Source organism: Macrobrachium nipponense, chromosome 1 (assembly GCF_015104395.2).
Source record: "Macrobrachium nipponense isolate FS-2020 chromosome 1, ASM1510439v2, whole genome shotgun sequence".
Taxonomy (NCBI): domain Eukaryota; kingdom Metazoa; phylum Arthropoda; class Malacostraca; order Decapoda; family Palaemonidae; genus Macrobrachium; species Macrobrachium nipponense.
Window position 1 is genome coordinate 95,702,890 of NC_087200.1, and position 19,215 is coordinate 95,722,104.

A 19,215-nucleotide genomic window follows, 5' to 3' on the forward strand; every position below is an offset into this window, starting at 1 on the left:
AACATTAACAATGGTACAAACAATATAATATATGTAAGATTGTCAGAAAAATGTTATGAATTAACAGAATTTATTGAAATATTTTGAAACCCAAAATCTTAGTAACTGTGTAACTGTGAGCATTTACTTCTTTTATTACATTCAAATCTTTATATTTAAGATTCAAATGATTAAATTAGTGTCGATATCTGGAAATATTCGTTCTAATAAATAAAAAAAAAAGTACGAAATGCGAAGAAGTTTCTTCGGCGCAATCCAATTTTCTGTAAAACGTATAATGCTGTATAAAACCATCAGCCATAACTTGTAGCGTTTCAGTTGCTCACCATTTACAGTAGAGAGAGGGTACGTCCCATGCCTCTGGAAAGTGCTGCCAGATGCACGATCAATGGCTACATTTAACCTTAAGTAAAATAAATATTACTGTGGCTAGAGGGTTGTAATTTGGTATGTTTGATGATTGGAGGGTAGATGATCAACATACCAATTTGCAGCCCTCTAGCCTCAGTAGCTTTTAAGATCTGAGGGCGGACAGAAAAAGTGCGAACGGACATACAAGCTATGCCATTTGCTTGCTTTTGTAGAAAACTAAAAAATTAATATGTAGAATTTAAAAAAGATAGGGCTAAAAGTCCAAGTAAGATGTCACTCAAGATGAATTATTAATGTTTTTTTTTTCTTTTTTGTCATAACAATCACATTGCTTCATATCGATATATTCCATTCCCTTATTTTTGCCGTTTCACCTCTTCGAGTGATGATAGTTATGAATCATTTTGTTTATTTGGTTGAACAAAAAGCGTTGATATTTCATATCTACCTACAATTTCTCGAGCGATAAAAATGTAGTTTTGTTCGTACACTTGCACATGGAAATAAGTTTGTATATTATCTCCAATACTTGAGCTGGAAAAAGCTACAACTCGCACGAACTGGATGAATCAACTTCGTGAAACTGATTGCAATACGATGAAGCACATTTAAGGTAAAATCAAAAGCATTCACGTTTTGTTTTCTTATTGCTGCATCTACAGTAACGCGAGAGCCACGTGAATCATTGTTTGGTTACTTGTTCTACGTTTAGCCTAGCAACTAATAGGTAGCCATGGATTCATAACACCAGTGGCGTGATTTCCCTGACCGTTTGCTATACAGCCTTGCAGTAAGTCTAGCCAAGTCGAGACAGACTTTCTCTGCCGTCAGTGCACAGCCAAGGTACCGTATACTTCTAATTAATGCCAAGACGGCTTTCGCTGCCATTAGATTCGACTAAAATTTGAATTATTCTCGGTTATGTTTATCTTCGTATGGAACAGCTTCGTCCTTCACTACTTGAACGTTGAAATAATCGTGACGTGTCTCGAATGAAAGGAATCCCTAGTTTTCCCAACGTTCTACCAGAAATTATAATTCGAACGGAAGCAGCTTCGATGGAGGGACGAATTTCACACAATATGTTGCGATCTCGTTCGATTTGAATAATTTTTGGGGGGAAAGATAAGTGATTTCCGTAGTCTCTTTCCTTGTGAAAACTGAGAAGCGCAGAACGAGAGAGATGGAGAAATAACGAATAACGAAGGCAAGAAAGGGACCGAAATCTGATAAAAAAACGATGATACAACTTGACTTTCAATGATAAAAATGTTATCAGAACCAAATGAAAAAGAAATGAAGTGAAAGTGGAAATTAAATTAATGAAAATCTTGGACATATCCAGTAAAATTAGTTGAAAGAAACATAATTTACTTTATCTTCATTATGATTATTTGGGAGGAACACCCTCTGTCAAGCAAATCTCATTAACAGGAATGAACGTAGTTGGGTTCATATTTCAGTTTCTAGGTCTCACGAATGAGTTTTCTTCGTAGCAGCCGGTAAATTATGTTAACAGATGTCCAACGTTCATTTACTCCATTCTCCACTGAACTCCGAACAGCTGTTAGATGATTTATTTACTTGCTGCTACAAAGAGAATTTAGAGAATCTACAATGTAAACTCATTGATATTCACATGGTCATTTTCTCTAGTGAAGTTTAGTATAATTATGAACTTGTTGGTGCGCGTTACGTGCGATGGAACCCGGCGTTGCTGTCTCCCTTACCTATCCCGCCTGAACCCGGGCTGGATATACAAGTTTGCAGGGCGTGAGTGGCTGTGTCATGTCTCCCCTACTGTCACTTGAGGGAGAGGGGGAAAGAAAAACATGCAGTGGGCTTTTATTATTATAGATAGAATATTATTATGATGAAGTACATCGAGGTTTATACATATCTAATAACGTAGCATTATGGATGGGAATATAGTAATAGAAATATCTTAGTATATTTCTCTATCATGTACAATTTCATTTTAAAATTACAAACACAGCAGGCACCTGCAGCCATTTCAGAACTGTATTATTTTTTTTTTAACAGAATTAACTTGTCTCTATTTATGTTAATGTTGAATTTAATGAAAGACAAGACAGTTATTTGAAAAAGTGGGTAGAAGAAAATCAATACATATACAAATAAAAATAGGACTTTTTTTAACACGCTTCTATCAGTATATACTAAAATGTGAAAAAAAAAAAATTTCTTTTGAAGGCACCAAGATTCTCTTACAATTAATCAAGTATACAAAAATAACAGCGTGGGTGCCAAACATGGAAGGAAATGTTTTCTTGTAGCATGTCATTCTATATTTGGTGACCCCACTTTATTTTTATAGAGATGATTAATGTTAAGAAAATCCTGGTGTTTAAAAAAAAAATTTGTTCACTTTTCAGTTCATTTTAATGGAAGCGTGGTTTTAAAATACTGTTTTCTATCTAATAATTTTTAGTTTTCAAAGAAATTGTAACCGAGATATGATCGTTGTTAACGGAATCGAGTTATTCACTGATTCTACTGAGTTATAGAAGGAATGAAAAATCTGAAAAGTTTCATACAAATCCTGAGACACTGGGAGAGGTCATTATAGGGTCACTAGAGGTCACTGCTGCTGACCTACTGATCATGTAAGGCTGTATTGTTACCAGGATTGAGTAACCATGCAAAATTTCAAGTCCATAAGACGAAGCGATGTACAGAAACAACTGTTCTTTAGCTCGATGTGGAATGGTATTCTATAAATACTTACAGGGATCATTCCAGCACTTTAGAAATCCTTTGTTTAAGTCCAGCAAGTTAAGTCCAGGACAATATCGGTAAACTTGAGTCTGCGCATGTTTAATTTAGCTTTGGTTCTGCCTTTACCTTGACTATATTTGTTTGTTTGTTTGTTTGTATGGTGTTTTTACGTTGCATGGAACCAGTGGTTATTCAGCGACGGGACCTACGGCATTACGTGACTTCCGAACCACGTCGAGAGGAACTTTTATCACCAGAAATACGCATCTCAAACACCCCACTGGAATGCCCGAGAATCCATCTCGCGGCCACCGAGCTGGCAGGCCAAGACCATACCGATCATGCCACTGAGGCGCTACCTTGACTATAGGGCCTCCCTAAATAAACACTATACTTTGGTGTTAGAAAGGGAAAAAGGTGTCTCAGAAAAATATGTGAGGATTGTAAATGATATGTACAGAGAAGCACCAGCACAGGTAATTAGTTCAGTGGGAACAACAGAGAAGTTTGAGGTAAAAGTTGGACTCCACCAAGGCTCTGAAAGATCAGGTGCCTTGGAGTGTACTCTTTGCAGATGACATAGTGTTAGTAACCAACAGTAAGGAGGAGCAGCAGACAGGAAATTGGAGCTGTGGAGAAGTGCGTTGGAGGACAGAGGCCTAAAGATAAGCAGAGCAAAACCCGAATGTATGTGGATGAATGGAGGAGACCAAGGGGGAAGCATCAACTTAGAGCTGGATGAAGTGAAAAGAACGACATCCTTTAAAACAGCTGTTAACAATATGTCATTTCTGTACTGTACGCATTTATCTGTTGATGTTTAGCTCACAGCTATGTTACTCTTCCTGTTCATAAACAGTTTTCTACCATAGTGCCATTTTGCTTTTTTGCAGCAAGCCTACCAATTTTATTGACTGTTGTGTTTGTTACATACGAAAGAGTCTGTATACATTTAACAATAGTGATCAAATCTTAAAATACTCATGTTAAAGATTGTATTACTTTTAACTTGTAACTGATGGACAATCATCTGTGTTAAAGGATGCGTGTCTGCCGGCTACTAGCAGTGTTCCTTTGTTCCTTATGGAAGACGATGATACCTGCCTCAGATGCTGTCATCACAACTGACCTTTTCTTCGCTCTGCCCCACATACCCAGAGCCAATGTTGAAATGGTCATACCTTATGCCAAGAGTACCGTGATGTGCTTTGGGGCATGCGCTAGTCGCCAGCCCTCTTGTCAGGGATTCGTTGTGAACGGCGCTGACTTGGTAAGAAAATTCTCATTCTTTGGAGAATCAAATTTTCATTAAATTTGTCTGTCAAAGTGAGAGGGATCCTTACGGCTACTGACAGAAACATGGCCGGACATTTAACCGACAGACATTTAGCCGACGGACATTTAGCCGAACGGACATTTGGTCGACGGACACTTAGCCGAACGGACATTTAGCCGAACGGACATTAAGCCGAACGGACATTTAGCCGACGGACATTTGTCCGATAGGACATTTAGTCGACGGACATTTTGTCGAAAATTTACAAGTGTGAATAGTAATAAGTAGTGCTTTAAGTATTTTAATCAACAGTTTATTGCAAAAAAAACAACAAAACTATAAAAAAAAAAAAAACACATACAGTAAGATGTATGTTCTTAAGTATTTAAAGATCGTGCGCAATTGTTCTCAGAAATCTATTTTTTTATGCTCCTCATATCTTTCAATGGTAGGCCCGAGCCTTGTGTTTAATATCTGATACCTTCTCCTCGATGATCTCAATGCAACCCCTGAATAACTATCTCGATTGTTAACTCCCAATTTGATTTTTCTATCCTCAGCTTTGCAACCAGACCGCAAATAGAAGGGTGGGTGATTGTGTGTGTGTGTGTGTGTGTGTATATATATATATAATATAATATATATATATATATATATATATATATGTATATGTATGTAGTTGTATGTATGTTGTAGTATGTATGTTCTGTATTGTATGTAATTGTATTAGATAGATAATTATGTATGTATGTATGTAATGTCAATGTATGTATACGTATGTATGTATAATAGATATATTATGTAATGTTATGTATGTAATATATATTTAATATTACTGTTTATATATGGTATGATATATATTCATGTTAATGGTAATTAATATTATTTATAGTATATATAGTATAATATATATATATATATATATAATATGACAGCAGTAATATAGTACATAGATATGTAGCAGTCACTAAGAAATAAAACCGGGGAAACATTGCCTTACCTTTAAAACTTCTGAACAGCAACTGTATCAGTGTCGAAGTAGGTTAGAAACAAAGTTGGTTTCGTTTGAGCATGACTGGTTCAAAGAGTTTGGGCTGAAAATGGCAGTTCCCAATTCAACAATTGAGATGATAAACTCAAAGTAAATGCCGATTATTTTCGAACTGTTAAGATAATTAACAGAACAATAGCAGGTGTGACATACATGTAGGTACGTCTACTACATTTTCAGCCAAATATTCTTCGGTCAAATGCCCGTCGATCAAATGCCCGTCGGCCAAATGTCCAGGAGCAGACAGAATTGTATTTGCTTAAGAGTAAAAATTAACTGCAAATTCCATCTGAGTATGTAAATGCAAACTTTAATAATAACCATAGGTGGTACAGGTCCACAGTTCCGGGAAAATAAAGTTAGGTTCACCCAGGTAGGGTTCAGCTCCTGAGTGTTGGCCAAACTTTTCAAAGACAAGACTGTCCGTAATTGGTGTCAAATCAAAGACTAAATTTCGGCCGAAATTACTCAGGAGTATTTTGTACCCTGTAAAAATAATAGATCACCTTGACAGTGAGATGGGAGTCTTTGAAAAATGGGATAAAACGTCAAAATGGGGAACTTAATTCTTGGTGATGATACTTAACTAATTCTCCCCTCTCCCCGTCAGGCTAAGCCATGTAAACTTCTGATAGGCCTAAACGGCGTGAAGATCCCTGCCACGCCTCGCGTCAAAGCCTACGTCACCAGAATCATCGACGGGCAGGTCATTCACTACGACACCACACTAAGAAACTGGATGTAGGTTTCTAAATCCATCATTCTGTTTTCTTAGTTCATCTTCTCTCTCTCTACGTTCTCCTTACGTCTTTACACCAATTTAGTATACCTTGCCATGTGTTTCTACTTTCTTTTTCTCCCTTGACGCTACATCGTCATAAACGCTGGTTCAGTGCGATTGTAATCTCTTCCTCTAATTCCTTTGATTTATGCCCTTCCAGTTCTCTGTACTTCTATATTCACACGCAGCAAAATATACCATCTCACTTTAAAAGGATTATTTTTAACGCTTTCCTTTAAAATTGTAGGGACAAATTTGCAGCTGCTGAAATGAATACATGATCACTGAAAATGTATGAAAGGATCATAAAGTTAATCCATGGGGAAAAGAAGTCGTTTTGTGCGTATACTCACTATCTATCTCCTCTTTCTGTCTCCCATTACCCGCTGTTGCTGCTGTGGAATGAACGCCATAATATTCTTTGGAAGCTTCAATTTTAAGTCCGTGGTCTCTATGGTGGGCTTGTTCTTTATGGATAGGGCAAATCTCCTGATTAATAACAACAACAACAACAACAACAACAATAATAATAATAATAATAATAATAATAATAATAATAATAATAATAATAATAATAATAACTTCTAAAGGGTCCACAATAATACAGTGTTAAGAGTCCTTGTATAATTTTTAATTTTTAAGACTTTACAAAAAGCTTTCAAACCCTTCCCTGGGTTCATCCTCAGTCCAAAAAAAAATAATAATAATTATAAGGATAATAATATAAGTGTATATCTCTGTTTAAGACATATTTTAAAGTCTAGGAACTTTGCATAAAATTTTGCACATATCTAGAACGCAAAAAAAAAAAAAAAAAAAAAACTTCTCTTCACCCATCTATATATATCCACAGAGACGCCAGCACATACTGCGCAAGTCTGAAGAAGCAGCTCATCAGGCCTGCCACTGTGATTGCAAACGCGGCCGTCTTGGAAGCCATGAATCTCCTGTACATGTTTGTCGGTGCAACAACTGACCTGGCTGCCCCAAACTTTGTTCGTGACCTCTACGACAACCAGCAGATGCCCGTGACTTGGGCCACTTGGCGAAAGTACTTGGGGTCTCCCAAAGTATACTTGGGCTTTGTCCAAGGCGCTTTCGAGGATCTCAATGATTCCTGGATCCCAGACGCCACGGTCACTGTATGTATGCCAAAACCCTAAAGGGTGTATATATATTTCAAGTATAAAAGGCCATTGGCGAAATATATAGTGGGAGAAATGCCATCACGTGATACCTGGGGTCGTCACTGAGCTGCCGTGGGTTCTGTTAACTGTCCTAATCCTCTTCATCGTTGCCTTAAGGAAGACATTGTCTATGTGGTCAGAATCCCAGGCTCCATTAGAAAGGTTGATTCTATTATCTTGTTGTTTTATCAGTGAAGAATCCACCATTTGGCAAAGAACTTGAAACATTCAGAAATCAACTTATCTTGTTATAAATAAGGTAATGAGGGACATTTTACAGTTATTCATATGGCCTAGTTAAAACTCATAAGGAAAACAACCGTATGTGGCCAATTATTACTACTGTAGGATCAAATGCTTATAAACTATCTAAATATATCACTAAATTCTTATCCCCATTACTTGAAACTGTATCTAATTCACACATCCGGAATTCTCTTGATCTTCTGGAAAAATTAAATAACATTGTATTAAACCCTGGTGATATCTTATTCAGTTCTGATGTATGTTCCTTGTTTATAAAAGTCCCTATTGACTCTGTGCTAGAATATTTCAGTAAATAACTTGTATTGCATGAATTACCTATGTCCTTTGGTCACATAATTTCATTGATTATGTTGTGTATTTGTGATTGCAGATTTACTTTTAATGGAAAATACTACCAACAAATATTTGGAATGGCCATGGGTAACCACTTATCACCTCTCCTTTCAAACTTATATATGGAATCTTTTGAAAGACAACACCTCCCCTTGACATGGTTCAGATATGTAGATATTTTAGTAGTCTTACCTGTTGGTATCTATGTAAAAGATTCATCGCCAAAATTGAATAATTTAGTGCCATCCATAAAATTAACTGTTGAAATTGAAAATAACGATGTCATCCCATTCCTATATATATATTAATAATACATAAAGTCTTTCCTATGTAAATTCAGTATTTATAGGAAACCCGCATATAATTTAACATACGTACATGCTTATTCTGGCCACCATCTAGATATTAAATTTTCAATTTTTTCTTCCATGTTCTTACGTGCTTTGCGGATTACGTGTCCACAATATCTTGACCAAGATATAGAATACATAAAAAAGATAGGAAATTATTTCAGCTACCCACCTCATATAACTGATTTGTTATTAAAAATCTCACAAAAAGTTTTATAGTGTTGTAAATAATGAAAAAGAAGCCTCTAAAAATGTACTTAGTTTGCCTTACTTTCGTGGATTTGAAACCATAAAATCAATATTTAGATCTTATAATGTTAATGTTGTGTTCTCTTATAACAATGCCATTAAGTGTATCCTAATTGAGAATAGTCCCATAACAAATAACATCATCATTTACAAAATTCCTAGTAAGGATTGTCCTTCTTTTTGTTGGTCAATCAAGCAAAGATTTAGATGTAAGAATAAAGCAGCGTATGCATTCAGTTAGAACAGCGAAAAATATCATTGCATAAATTGGGGCGATAGCTATGTAATTCTAGGTCTAATGATTATGTTTCAAGAAATTTTCTGGAACCAGCAATTATATAAATCACTAATAAAAAAAAAGTACCTAAATCCTAGTCTGGGATTGTACCATTTGTCCGAACCCATATATTGGTAAAATGTTTATGAAGGACCTAAACCTCGCCCCCCTGGACCCCCTATTAAAGGAAACCTAAAATAAAGATTATTATGTTAACCTAGCACGCCACGTTACCTGTCCCGGGGGTTTTGCCCCCCTGAACCCCCTTTGGAGGAAAGCTAAAATAAAGGTTATGATATGAAAAGTAAAAATAGGCCATCAAGAAATACAGATGGCAAATTACCAAAACTGAAATGTTTGTAAATACACAAAACCAAATATAATAAGCATGTAAATGTCAGATGAAATGAATAAGGTAACATAAAAACAAAGAAATTGTTATAGGTGAGTAATGTGTTGTAAAATGGTGCAACGGAAATTAACGGACGGAAATAATGGAAAAAGAAGGGAGTGACTTGTTTAAATCATGTATAAATCATGTATGAAATACCCCCAAACAACCTTCAAATTGTCGTCGCTGAGAGAAAAGCGTCTTCTACTCCCACCAGATATAGGCATTCTTCAGGGGCCTGTCCTCAATTGTAAGATCATACTGCAAGATACCTATAGGGATGTAGGGTAAAATCACTGAGAACACGTCAATGCACATATTAGGCAAAAACTATGAGAAAGGGAACAGAAATAAAAGACTGAAGAATTAAGCTACAAATGTCCTTTAATATTATGGCGAAAAAGATGGACTTATAGTGGACTGTATTATATGCTTAACGTTGTTACTTGGTCAAAAACCGCTAAAAGCCTTACGTAACAACTCGCCACTCGTAATACCTGGTAAAGCGTCTAACTGATGAACGATGCTATTCCATTTCATAAGGAAATCCATCAGTTGCTCTGCATCATGCTCAGGGTGCGGTAAACTTAACAGCCGATTTCTTAAGTTCTCTTCTATTTCCCAACGTTGGAAATATACGAGTTTTCAGTAGTTTTATCGCTGCAGTATAATTAGCTGGAGTTATAGCTAAACCCTCAACGGTTTCGCGTGCTTTACCCTTAAGATAACTAGTCAGCATAGTAAACTTGATGACATTATTCATGTCCTGCCTATCATGAATAACTGCTTTAGAAACAGTCCAAAAAGGATACCATTGCTCAATTTTGCCATCAAAAGTAGGTATCGTAATTTGGGGCAACTTAGGTTGTGGAATACTAGGGGTAGCAGGTACCGCAGGTGTCGGATTAACAGGTGTGGGCGCGGGCGCAGGGCCGGGCGCGGGTGTGGGTGAGTTTGGAGATTTCGTTGTCCGCGCTAGAGAAGTAACCGTTAGTCCTCGTTATAGCATTTACTAATTCTCGACCCTTAATCTCTTTATAATATTCAGAAGAGGCTGTCTGTAGTGAATCAGCTGCTTTCTGAAGGGACCCTAAACGCAGCTTAATTACTGCTGTAGTCAACTGTTCAACATATTTTACCTCATTCAAACGTCGTTCCATTTCACTTATAGCAGCCTCATACAAAATGAGTGCATTACTACAATTGTCTGCATCCATGGTGAATATTTTAAGGCAAAATCACCTTACAAAACATACAAAGTTGACAATAACAATTACAATATAAATCTCAATAATATCGAAGTAACAACACTTCCTCGGAAAACTCTGATACACAGAAAAACATTCAAGTTAACAATCTGTGTTCTACAAAAATAATTCTCGTCAATGCCGTATTACAAAACTCTTATTCAAAAGTCAAATTGGAATGAGACGGAAGAATATACATCGTCTCGTTACATCTCAATACTTATATGTGAACCATATCTACCTTCAAAAAAGGAGAATGACACTCACCTAGTTGTCGACCTTTTATCTTTGGTTGTCGTGTGTGTGTGTGTGTGTGGTTGTTCAAAAAAACTATGTGCCAGCATAAAATGACTCTAACTAAGGTAAAGGGGCTGTAAACAATCGCACAACAAACGATGGTGATATAGAATGATCTGATTCCAAGTTACAAAGTCCAACATAATGTGTTCAGTATCCAGAATAACCAATTCGGATGTGTTTAAACATCCGGTCCGAAGGACCAAGAAGGGTGAGAAGCTGTGGCGAAAAAGATGGACTTATAGTGGACTGTATTATATGCTTAACGTTGTTACTTGGTCAAAAACCACTAAAAGCCTTACGTAACAACTCCACAAAACTCCCTTTGCGGTTTCTAAATTACGGGGAGATATCTCTCAACCCAATTCATTATTAACGAGGTTAACACACCAATATCATTAATGAATAGTACCACAATTAAGTACTTTCACTTACTGAGCAGTCCTTGTAGACATGAACTCAGATCATAAATCTCTACACACGATACGACGAGAGGTACACGCCTCTCTCTCTCTCTCTCTCTCTCTCTCTCCTCTCTCTCTCTCTCTCTCTCTAAATGTTGCGAGTACTCACGGGTTGATTTTCAGACCTTAGAGGACCGCTGTTTTATCTCGTTTCTAAAACTTATTTGCATAACCTTAAAGTATGAACACAATAAAGGTTTATCAGATCAATTTATATTCACCATCCACAAAACTGAAACATAGGAAAAATGAAATAAAATCGAAGGATATTGAAACGCATTTGATAAATGTAAAGTTAAAATTAATTTAATAACTAAAAGTTAAACATATCAAAGAGTAATAACATATAAGTGACAAATGTAATTAATCACTCAAGGGGAATTGTAAATCAATGGCACTCAAATGAAACAAATTATGACAAAATTCAAAGAATCAGGGCACTCGTCCTTTCTAAATCCACACACACACATCACTACACAACACTAGATGACAGGTCACCTCAAAAGTTGAGCCAAGAAGCTGTTCGTTCTGTCCTGCATTCGGGTTTTGTTGGGGAAAAGAGGCAAGTTATACAGTTACCACGAATGTAGAACTGACTTACAAGGTTTTCATGAACATAAAAAACTTTACAATAATTATCAACTTCGTTGTCAAAAATAAATTCCAAATATAATAGTGTGCAACTTCAACATATTTATTAAATGTAGTGAATTAATTGGTGGTGTGTGTCAATACAATTTTGGGCGATATCATGCCCATACAGTGTACTACGCACATACGCATACACACTCCTAGAGGGGCACGCAAAGGAGCGTTTAGAGGGGCGAACTACTACCCTTCCCTTCCCCTCCCGGTCTTTTGACCTCTCCTAATGGCTTCTCTGGCGAGAGCCACGAACAAGACCCAATAATACCAACTCTTACCATACGTAATATGCGCAATACATTCACCAAGAGCAATTTCATATATATAAGGGCAAATGAATTATCATACCTAAAACAGTAATTATACTTCGTTACTAAAACGTCTACCGACGTTATGTCTGCCAAAAGACTTCGTCTTTGTGTAAAATCATCTTTTCGGTGCTAAGCGCACCACAGATACTACGTACTAGAACATAGCAAAATCAGATAATATAATGTTAAGTGTCATTCTCGAAAAGATGTGGTTCTTTCACCCTTATTATGTCATGCAATGTAGACGTACATACCTTTACAAAATATATGGGATGGGCATGCGAATATATTTGGTTTTCACATGAATACAAATACAGTAACATTATTCCTGTCTGTCGATTACCTGACAGACGGCAATACGCAGTGAAAATCAATCAATAATTTCTAATAACTATAATAAAAGACAAATGGCATGGAAACTAGTGAATACACAAAAACATTAGAAAATAAAATCGTTGTGAGAGGAATTCCTCACAAATATCTCCTCTGTGCGCTGGTTCGAATCCACGAGAGGACACAATTATTATCAACTAAATAATTTCCATTCGGTTAACATATCTGAAAATATTAATTCCGAGGTAGAGCGAATTGGATATTAAAGGACATTTATAGCTTAATGCATGTAACTTAGTGTATGAATCACCCCCAAATTCTTTACTCGGTCCGACCGCAATGTACGGTTAATACTGTAACTTGATTGGCTGAATACATGTTCATCGGTCTGTCCCCCCTAAAGCGGTCCCTCCCCTCCCCCCACTAAAAAAAAACTCTTCCCTCACTTGGGAGTCGTTGTCTGAACCAAACGCTCCCCTATAATCTATAACATGGCGGCGTATGCGCGATAGTAGTAGTAGTAGTAATAGTAGCTGAAATTTGCCTGTGAAACTACTACATTCTTTGTTCATTCGTCATTTATATCCGCTTGTATTTCGCGTTCCAAATGTCATATAAAACATGAAATGCCACGATAATGTGCTACAACCTTATCCCAGGTGATTTACCCCACCCAAAACACCACATTACCAATTACAGGTTAATTACAGCCGGACGAAAAAATATTACTTTAAATTCTTGTTCTGGAGGTAAAACTGTATGGAAAAACGTCAACTGCCATAATCCAGCTCGACGCGGAATAGTTATATAGATCTAACCTCTATTTAGTGAATAGTTAAAACTAGTTCCCTTTGATGAATGACGGAATATTATGCGTAGTTAGCCATATAATGTTGTGCGTTTTCTTTGACAGGCTAGACTTCATTTTCTTTTATTTGATTTTAGTGGTAAACACTAATAATGTTGGTCTAGCTCAGTCCTACTATTGGGGATTTATTTTTTTCCTTTTACCTTGAGGAATTACGAATCTTGTGACGTTTGTTTGATTCATAATGTGATTTGAAAGCCAACATAAAAACTTAAAAAATATTGATTATTCCATAACGCTGAAATTCAGTGGCTGGAAACTTGGTAAATATTTCACCAGCACTGAACATGTCAAAGAAATGTCACTCTTAGCCCGCCCTTGGTCCTGGCGCTCCTGGCGCTGGCACTCCTGAATAGCTTAACTGAATTTTGAAACTGCGAGACAGGTATGAGCAGTTGTCATCTTGGAATTCTGGCAAATTAATCAGCTTATTTCGGGTAAAATAAATACTCTCATATTTAAATGCTTGTAATAATTAAACAAGAATGGATAATTGAGAACATTATATATATAATATACTATACATACATACATAGGCTACATACGTATATGACATCAGGACTATTATTCTCTGAAGCACCATAGTCTCTGTGGACATTTAGACTAATATGATTATAACCGCAGACTGTTTCTCAGTACGTAATTCTTGTCCATGATTTTCCGACAATGAATGGTGAACAGATACACTTCATCGAGTTGCAGAAGGGTCTGACTGTTTATGTATATGAGGAGCTGCATTTGCGGGAAAGGAAATTCTGTGTTTTCTGTTGGAAAACCGTTCCGTCCAAAGTTTTTAGAATTTACTTAGGGGAAAGAGGTTAACATTACTCATTGCAGCTTAATAAACTCATTTGCTCATATGAAGCTACGTTAAGTATCCGTGAATAGTCAGTACTAAGGAGATGATAGCTTCAGCCTGTGAGCTTCATCAGCCATTCTACTCGGCATCTTCGAATATAGGTAAGTGGTAAGTTATACCTTAAACTGAGCATTTACTTGATTAGCAGCCTATTTGATTTTACTTCTTGTAATCCTTGTTGCTAGATAAAGCTGTTCTTACGCCATCATGGGTTATTGATACTTAGAATAGTCTATGAAGCTTTCATTTTGTGGAGTTAGCCATTTACTTTCCCCCAAGGTTATACTCTTTATCTAATGTAATTAGCGCATTAAACACTTTTAATTCGAGTGCCTCATCACCCTGAAGATGAATAAACTCATTCACCAATGGTGTTTAGGATTTTCCTGCAAATTTGTTCATTCAGTTTATCCAGGGTTGACAGCTCAATTAATCTCAGTTTACAGTCCTGGAACAGCGGGAATTTGAATGCATAACTATAAGAAATAATGTGTAGGGTCTGTAGGATGATATATTTTTCTAGTCGTCGTGATTGGTATTCAGCTGCCAAAAGAAGTTTACTGAGTTAAAAGGTTTATGAAACGACGTTGACTAAATCTAAAATACGAAACAAATTTATTGATTTCAATCAAACTTAGTAGTTGATAACACATATGAACATTTCCATTATACAGTCAACCTTCAGACTTACGTAAGCTGTTGTCTGCCTAAAGACAATGGCTAAATAAAATAAGAGGAAGAGGAAAATACGCATAAGTTCAGTGTGCTCCGGAATTAAAAGACTTTAAATCAAAATTAGTTGTGGAAATTCCATAAAATGGTTCAACAGATTCTCGTCCATCCATCATCCAGTTTGAAAACACGAAACTCTCTTTATCCTTCTATATTCCTTTAAACCTTTCTTTCATATGCCCCTTTTTGAAATGAGCAGAGAAGTCCAATGTAGTGTTGGCGAGCACAAGAGCCACGGAACACTTTTTTTATTTAATCTTTTTATTCCTTTTTTTTTCTTCTTATTCGTTTTCCCACGTTATATTCGTTTCCATCCCCGTAAGGGGTAGTTCCGTCACTGCATCTCACATGGTGCACTGTAGGCATTACTTAAGGGTCTTTGCAGCGTCCCTTCGGGCCCTAGCTGCAACCGCTTTCATTCCTTTTACTGTACTTCCGTTCGTAATATCTATCTTCCATCAGACTCTCTGCCCTCTCTTACAATTGTTTCATAGTGCAACTGCTTTGAGGTTTCCTCCTGTTACACCTTTCAAACTTTCTTACTTCTATTAGTTTTCCTTTCAGCTCTTAATGACCTCATAGGTCCCAGGGCCTGGCCGTTGGCCTAAAGTCTATGTTTGCTTTTTCTATTCGCGTCCATGATATTCTTCTTTTGAAAATTTCTGAACATTATTACCTGCCTGTGGTATGAATCGTAATGATCATAGTTCACGACAGGGATAATTAAAGGCGATATTGTTGTGCTTGCAACAGGTGATAACATTTCTTTTACTGTATCGACTATTACAACTGAAATTACTCTATCCTGAATGAATCTTAAATCTCCCTATGTTTTGCCTTCATAGTAGTTTTAGAATGATATATACGAAATTTCACTAGTAATTATATAGAGAGTAACTTGATAAATTAAATTTTGTCTGATGTATAGTAAAACATTTAATGCTTGGGTATTTATTTACATATACACTAACAAATATTAGACAACTGCTGATTATTGAATATATTTACAGAACGAGTGCGGAATCTATACATAATAAGGCTGAGTTTGTATAAGAGATGTCTTGGCGCCATAAAACCTCACGCTCAGTGTTGAAGGTCAGTCAGAGGTCGTATGGATGCACCACTTTTAGGCTGAAAGCTGCTGTGTAGATGCCCTCTAACTCCTCGAATTCTTCGCGCTTTTTGGATACGCTTGTCACTACCAGGACTCACGAGGCGCGAATGAATCATGACGTCAGCTGCACCCCTACATGCAGTCCTGTGCACCAATCTATCCCATACCATCCTCGTGTGTACACCTTTTCATTGTAATATTTTCCTACTAGACATAATTCAGGGAGTCCTGGTCACTACAAAGCCTTGGATCCAAGCGAAGATATATGAAGCAATTATGACGTTTGGTAGCGGGAAACGTTATGTAACATCGATGTGATTAAGGCCCTGTACTGACGAGCGTTTCCAAAAAGCGCGAAGAATTCGAGAAGTTAAGAGGGCATTGTGGTGTGGCTATTTCAATTACACAATGCACACACACACACACACACACACACACACACACACACACACACACACACACATATATATATATATATATATTATATATATATATATATATATATGTATGTAGGTCCTAGGGTCATAATTAATGATATATTTAATAGCATAATGTGTTGCGCTGTGACCTTTTTGGAATGTGTGGAGAACAGAGCCGAAGCAACGACCTGAGAAAAGCTGATAAATTATTTCTGTGATGGCATGATATGAAAACTGCATAGAAAGACGGGTCAACGTTCGTCCTGTAGTTATGTCAGTTCATGGGTCTTTGTTCAAAGTGCCTTTGGGAAACTGGTTGTAGCCAGTAATATGAGGCGTTAATGAAGTGTGCATTCGTATGTGCGTGTGCGCCTCTTCTATTCATAATATATCACTAGCCAAGTCTATGGGAGACTTGCATAGAGACGTCTGTGGAAGAAAGGCAAGATGCCGGGGGAGCTCTGCGAAAGTTTATTTATATTAAGTGAGTGAGATATTCAGGCTGCAATGGGTGAGTCTTGCATTACTTTAGCCAAAAAGAATGGCTTTGTTACATAGTGTAAAAATGTTTAATCTTTAACTTTGTCTTTAAACTTATGTGTGCTAACGAGTGTGTTTCTCGTGTCTTTGAAACAGACGATTCTGGCAAGGGGGGGATCGGGGACCTAGAGTCCTAGATGGGAGAGACTATTGGTGTGACAAATTACTGTTTTAGACATTTTAATGTTGGGGTGTAACTGAGTTAAGTTAGTCTGCGAGACTTGATTTAGACTTTGATTTATTATCTTTCCATTGTTAAATAAATAGTTATTTTTTGTATAACTTGACTATCATTTTTGATTACCTGACAGAATGGAGAGAGAGAGAGAGAGAGAGAGAGAGAGAGAGAGAGAGAGAGAGAGAGAGAGAGAGAGAGAGAGGGATTATGTCGGTATGCCTGACGCTCGGAGTTCCACGTTTACCAAATAAATAATGAGGTTCATATCCTCGTTTTACATATATATATAAATTATATATATATATATATATATATATATATATATATATATACATGACAGTATGCATATATGTATGTATATATATATATATATATATATATATATATATATACATGCAGTTATGCATATATGTATGTATGTATAAGTATGTCTTTAAATATATTGGTATAGGTATACCTCATATATATATTAGATATATATAATATATATATGAGAAGTCAATTATATATATATATAAATAGTATATATATATATATATATATATGTTATGTATATATATATATATATATATATATATATAATTAATATATATATATATTATATATAATATATATAATATACATATAATGGTATATATATATAATATATATATATATATTATATAATAGATATATATATATAGATAAATATATGAATGTCTAGATACAGGCCACAATGATGATATGACCAAAAAGCACAGATGAATTAGAAGCGCCAGAAGCAAGACAGAAAACGAAGAGAGCGCTGTTGTACTCCTGCCAAGTGCGGTCCGACGGTAATAGTATGATGACCCTGTGACATATACTGTATTGGGTCACATATTTATTTTTGAGTTCGTATAGCACTGTTGTTTTTATTATCCTCGTGTGACACTGGTCCACCTAAAGCTTTCGTCGTGTTCCGTCTTGCCTCAAACACTTCTCACTGGTATATCCTATTTGATCATGTGGTGTTCATATGTAATATATTATAATAATATGTATATATATATATATATATACTTATATACGTTATATACCTAAAAATATATATACGAGATCCTCATGTGAAAATGAAAGGAGGTACCAAGACTTTCAGCTTTTATACACATGAATATATATTCATTCGTATGTATTTGTGTGTGTGTGTATGTATGTATCTGAACTCTTAATAAGGTTAATTCATCCCTTGTAATTATCTAGTAATCTTTAATACTTCGTGTAAATGGTGCAGTCTACATATACAGCTACATGATCTCATAGGTTATGAAGTCATCCATTAGTCACGAAGCTACTTTAGGCTCATCTCCGATCCCATGGTGCCATACAGACTAATAGTGTTCCTCAGAATCAAACCAGGTAATAACTTCATTGTGCGCTGAATTTCTTCAGAGGGAGAAACTTCAAAATGGCATCCCTCCTTCAGAAGAAGTTGAGGCTCTCCCACTCCCGAAGGGCATATTTCTTGTAGACTGTTAACCTGGCTAGGCAGGGGCAGTAGGCTGCCAGGGTCGTGCTTACTATGGCGAGCATGTACCCCCACCCGAAGGAGCAGTCCCCGGACCAGTAGACGGACGAGGAGCCGCCGCACTCGACTCGAGCCAAGGGCGACCCTAGACCCAGGGGGAAGAGCACCAGCGTCACTCCCTGCGACATCACTGGAAAGAAGAAGAGAGTTTGGAGAGCAGGGCTGGCGTTAGCTGACGGAAATTCTGATGCAAATGTGTGGAATCTGCAGGGTAATTTACTTTAGGTAATCAGACATATGTGGTTCCACAATGCTCCCTCGCACTTGCATATTTAAACCTCTTGAATTGTGGATGAATCCTGCATGCAGAAAGCTTCCCAGTTGGGCTTTTCATATACTTACACGTATAAGGCTTATCACCTGGGAGTCGAACATCCAGGCCCCCAAAA

General features: G+C 36.6%; 2 protein-coding genes across 11 annotated transcripts in view; one reads left to right on the forward strand and one right to left on the reverse strand.

The window, feature by feature from the left end:
* LOC135219491 (uncharacterized) overlaps positions 1-9,096 on the forward strand; it is a 79,287-nt gene extending 70,191 nt beyond the window's left edge. For all 5 annotated transcript variants that reach the window (XR_010315449.1, XM_064256296.1, XM_064256297.1 and 2 more), the window contains 3 exons: positions 4,153-4,381; positions 6,049-6,179; positions 7,073-9,096. Coding sequence is in view for 4 of the 5 variants with exons in the window: in XM_064256296.1 (XP_064112366.1) it covers positions 4,153-4,381; positions 6,049-6,179; positions 7,073-7,382 (670 nt within the window). In the remaining variant the exon portion in view is untranslated. The remainder of the gene's footprint in view (positions 1-4,152; positions 4,382-6,048; positions 6,180-7,072) is intronic.
* A 9,241-nt stretch (positions 9,097-18,337) lies between these two features.
* The window catches only part of LOC135219494 (uncharacterized), a 27,440-nt gene continuing 26,562 nt past the window's right edge, over positions 18,338-19,215 (reverse strand). For all 6 annotated transcript variants that reach the window (XM_064256303.1, XM_064256305.1, XM_064256301.1 and 3 more), the window contains exon 5: positions 18,338-18,956. In XM_064256303.1, coding sequence (XP_064112373.1) covers positions 18,721-18,956 — 236 coding nt within the window. In that variant the 3' untranslated portion in view covers positions 18,338-18,720. The remainder of the gene's footprint in view (positions 18,957-19,215) is intronic.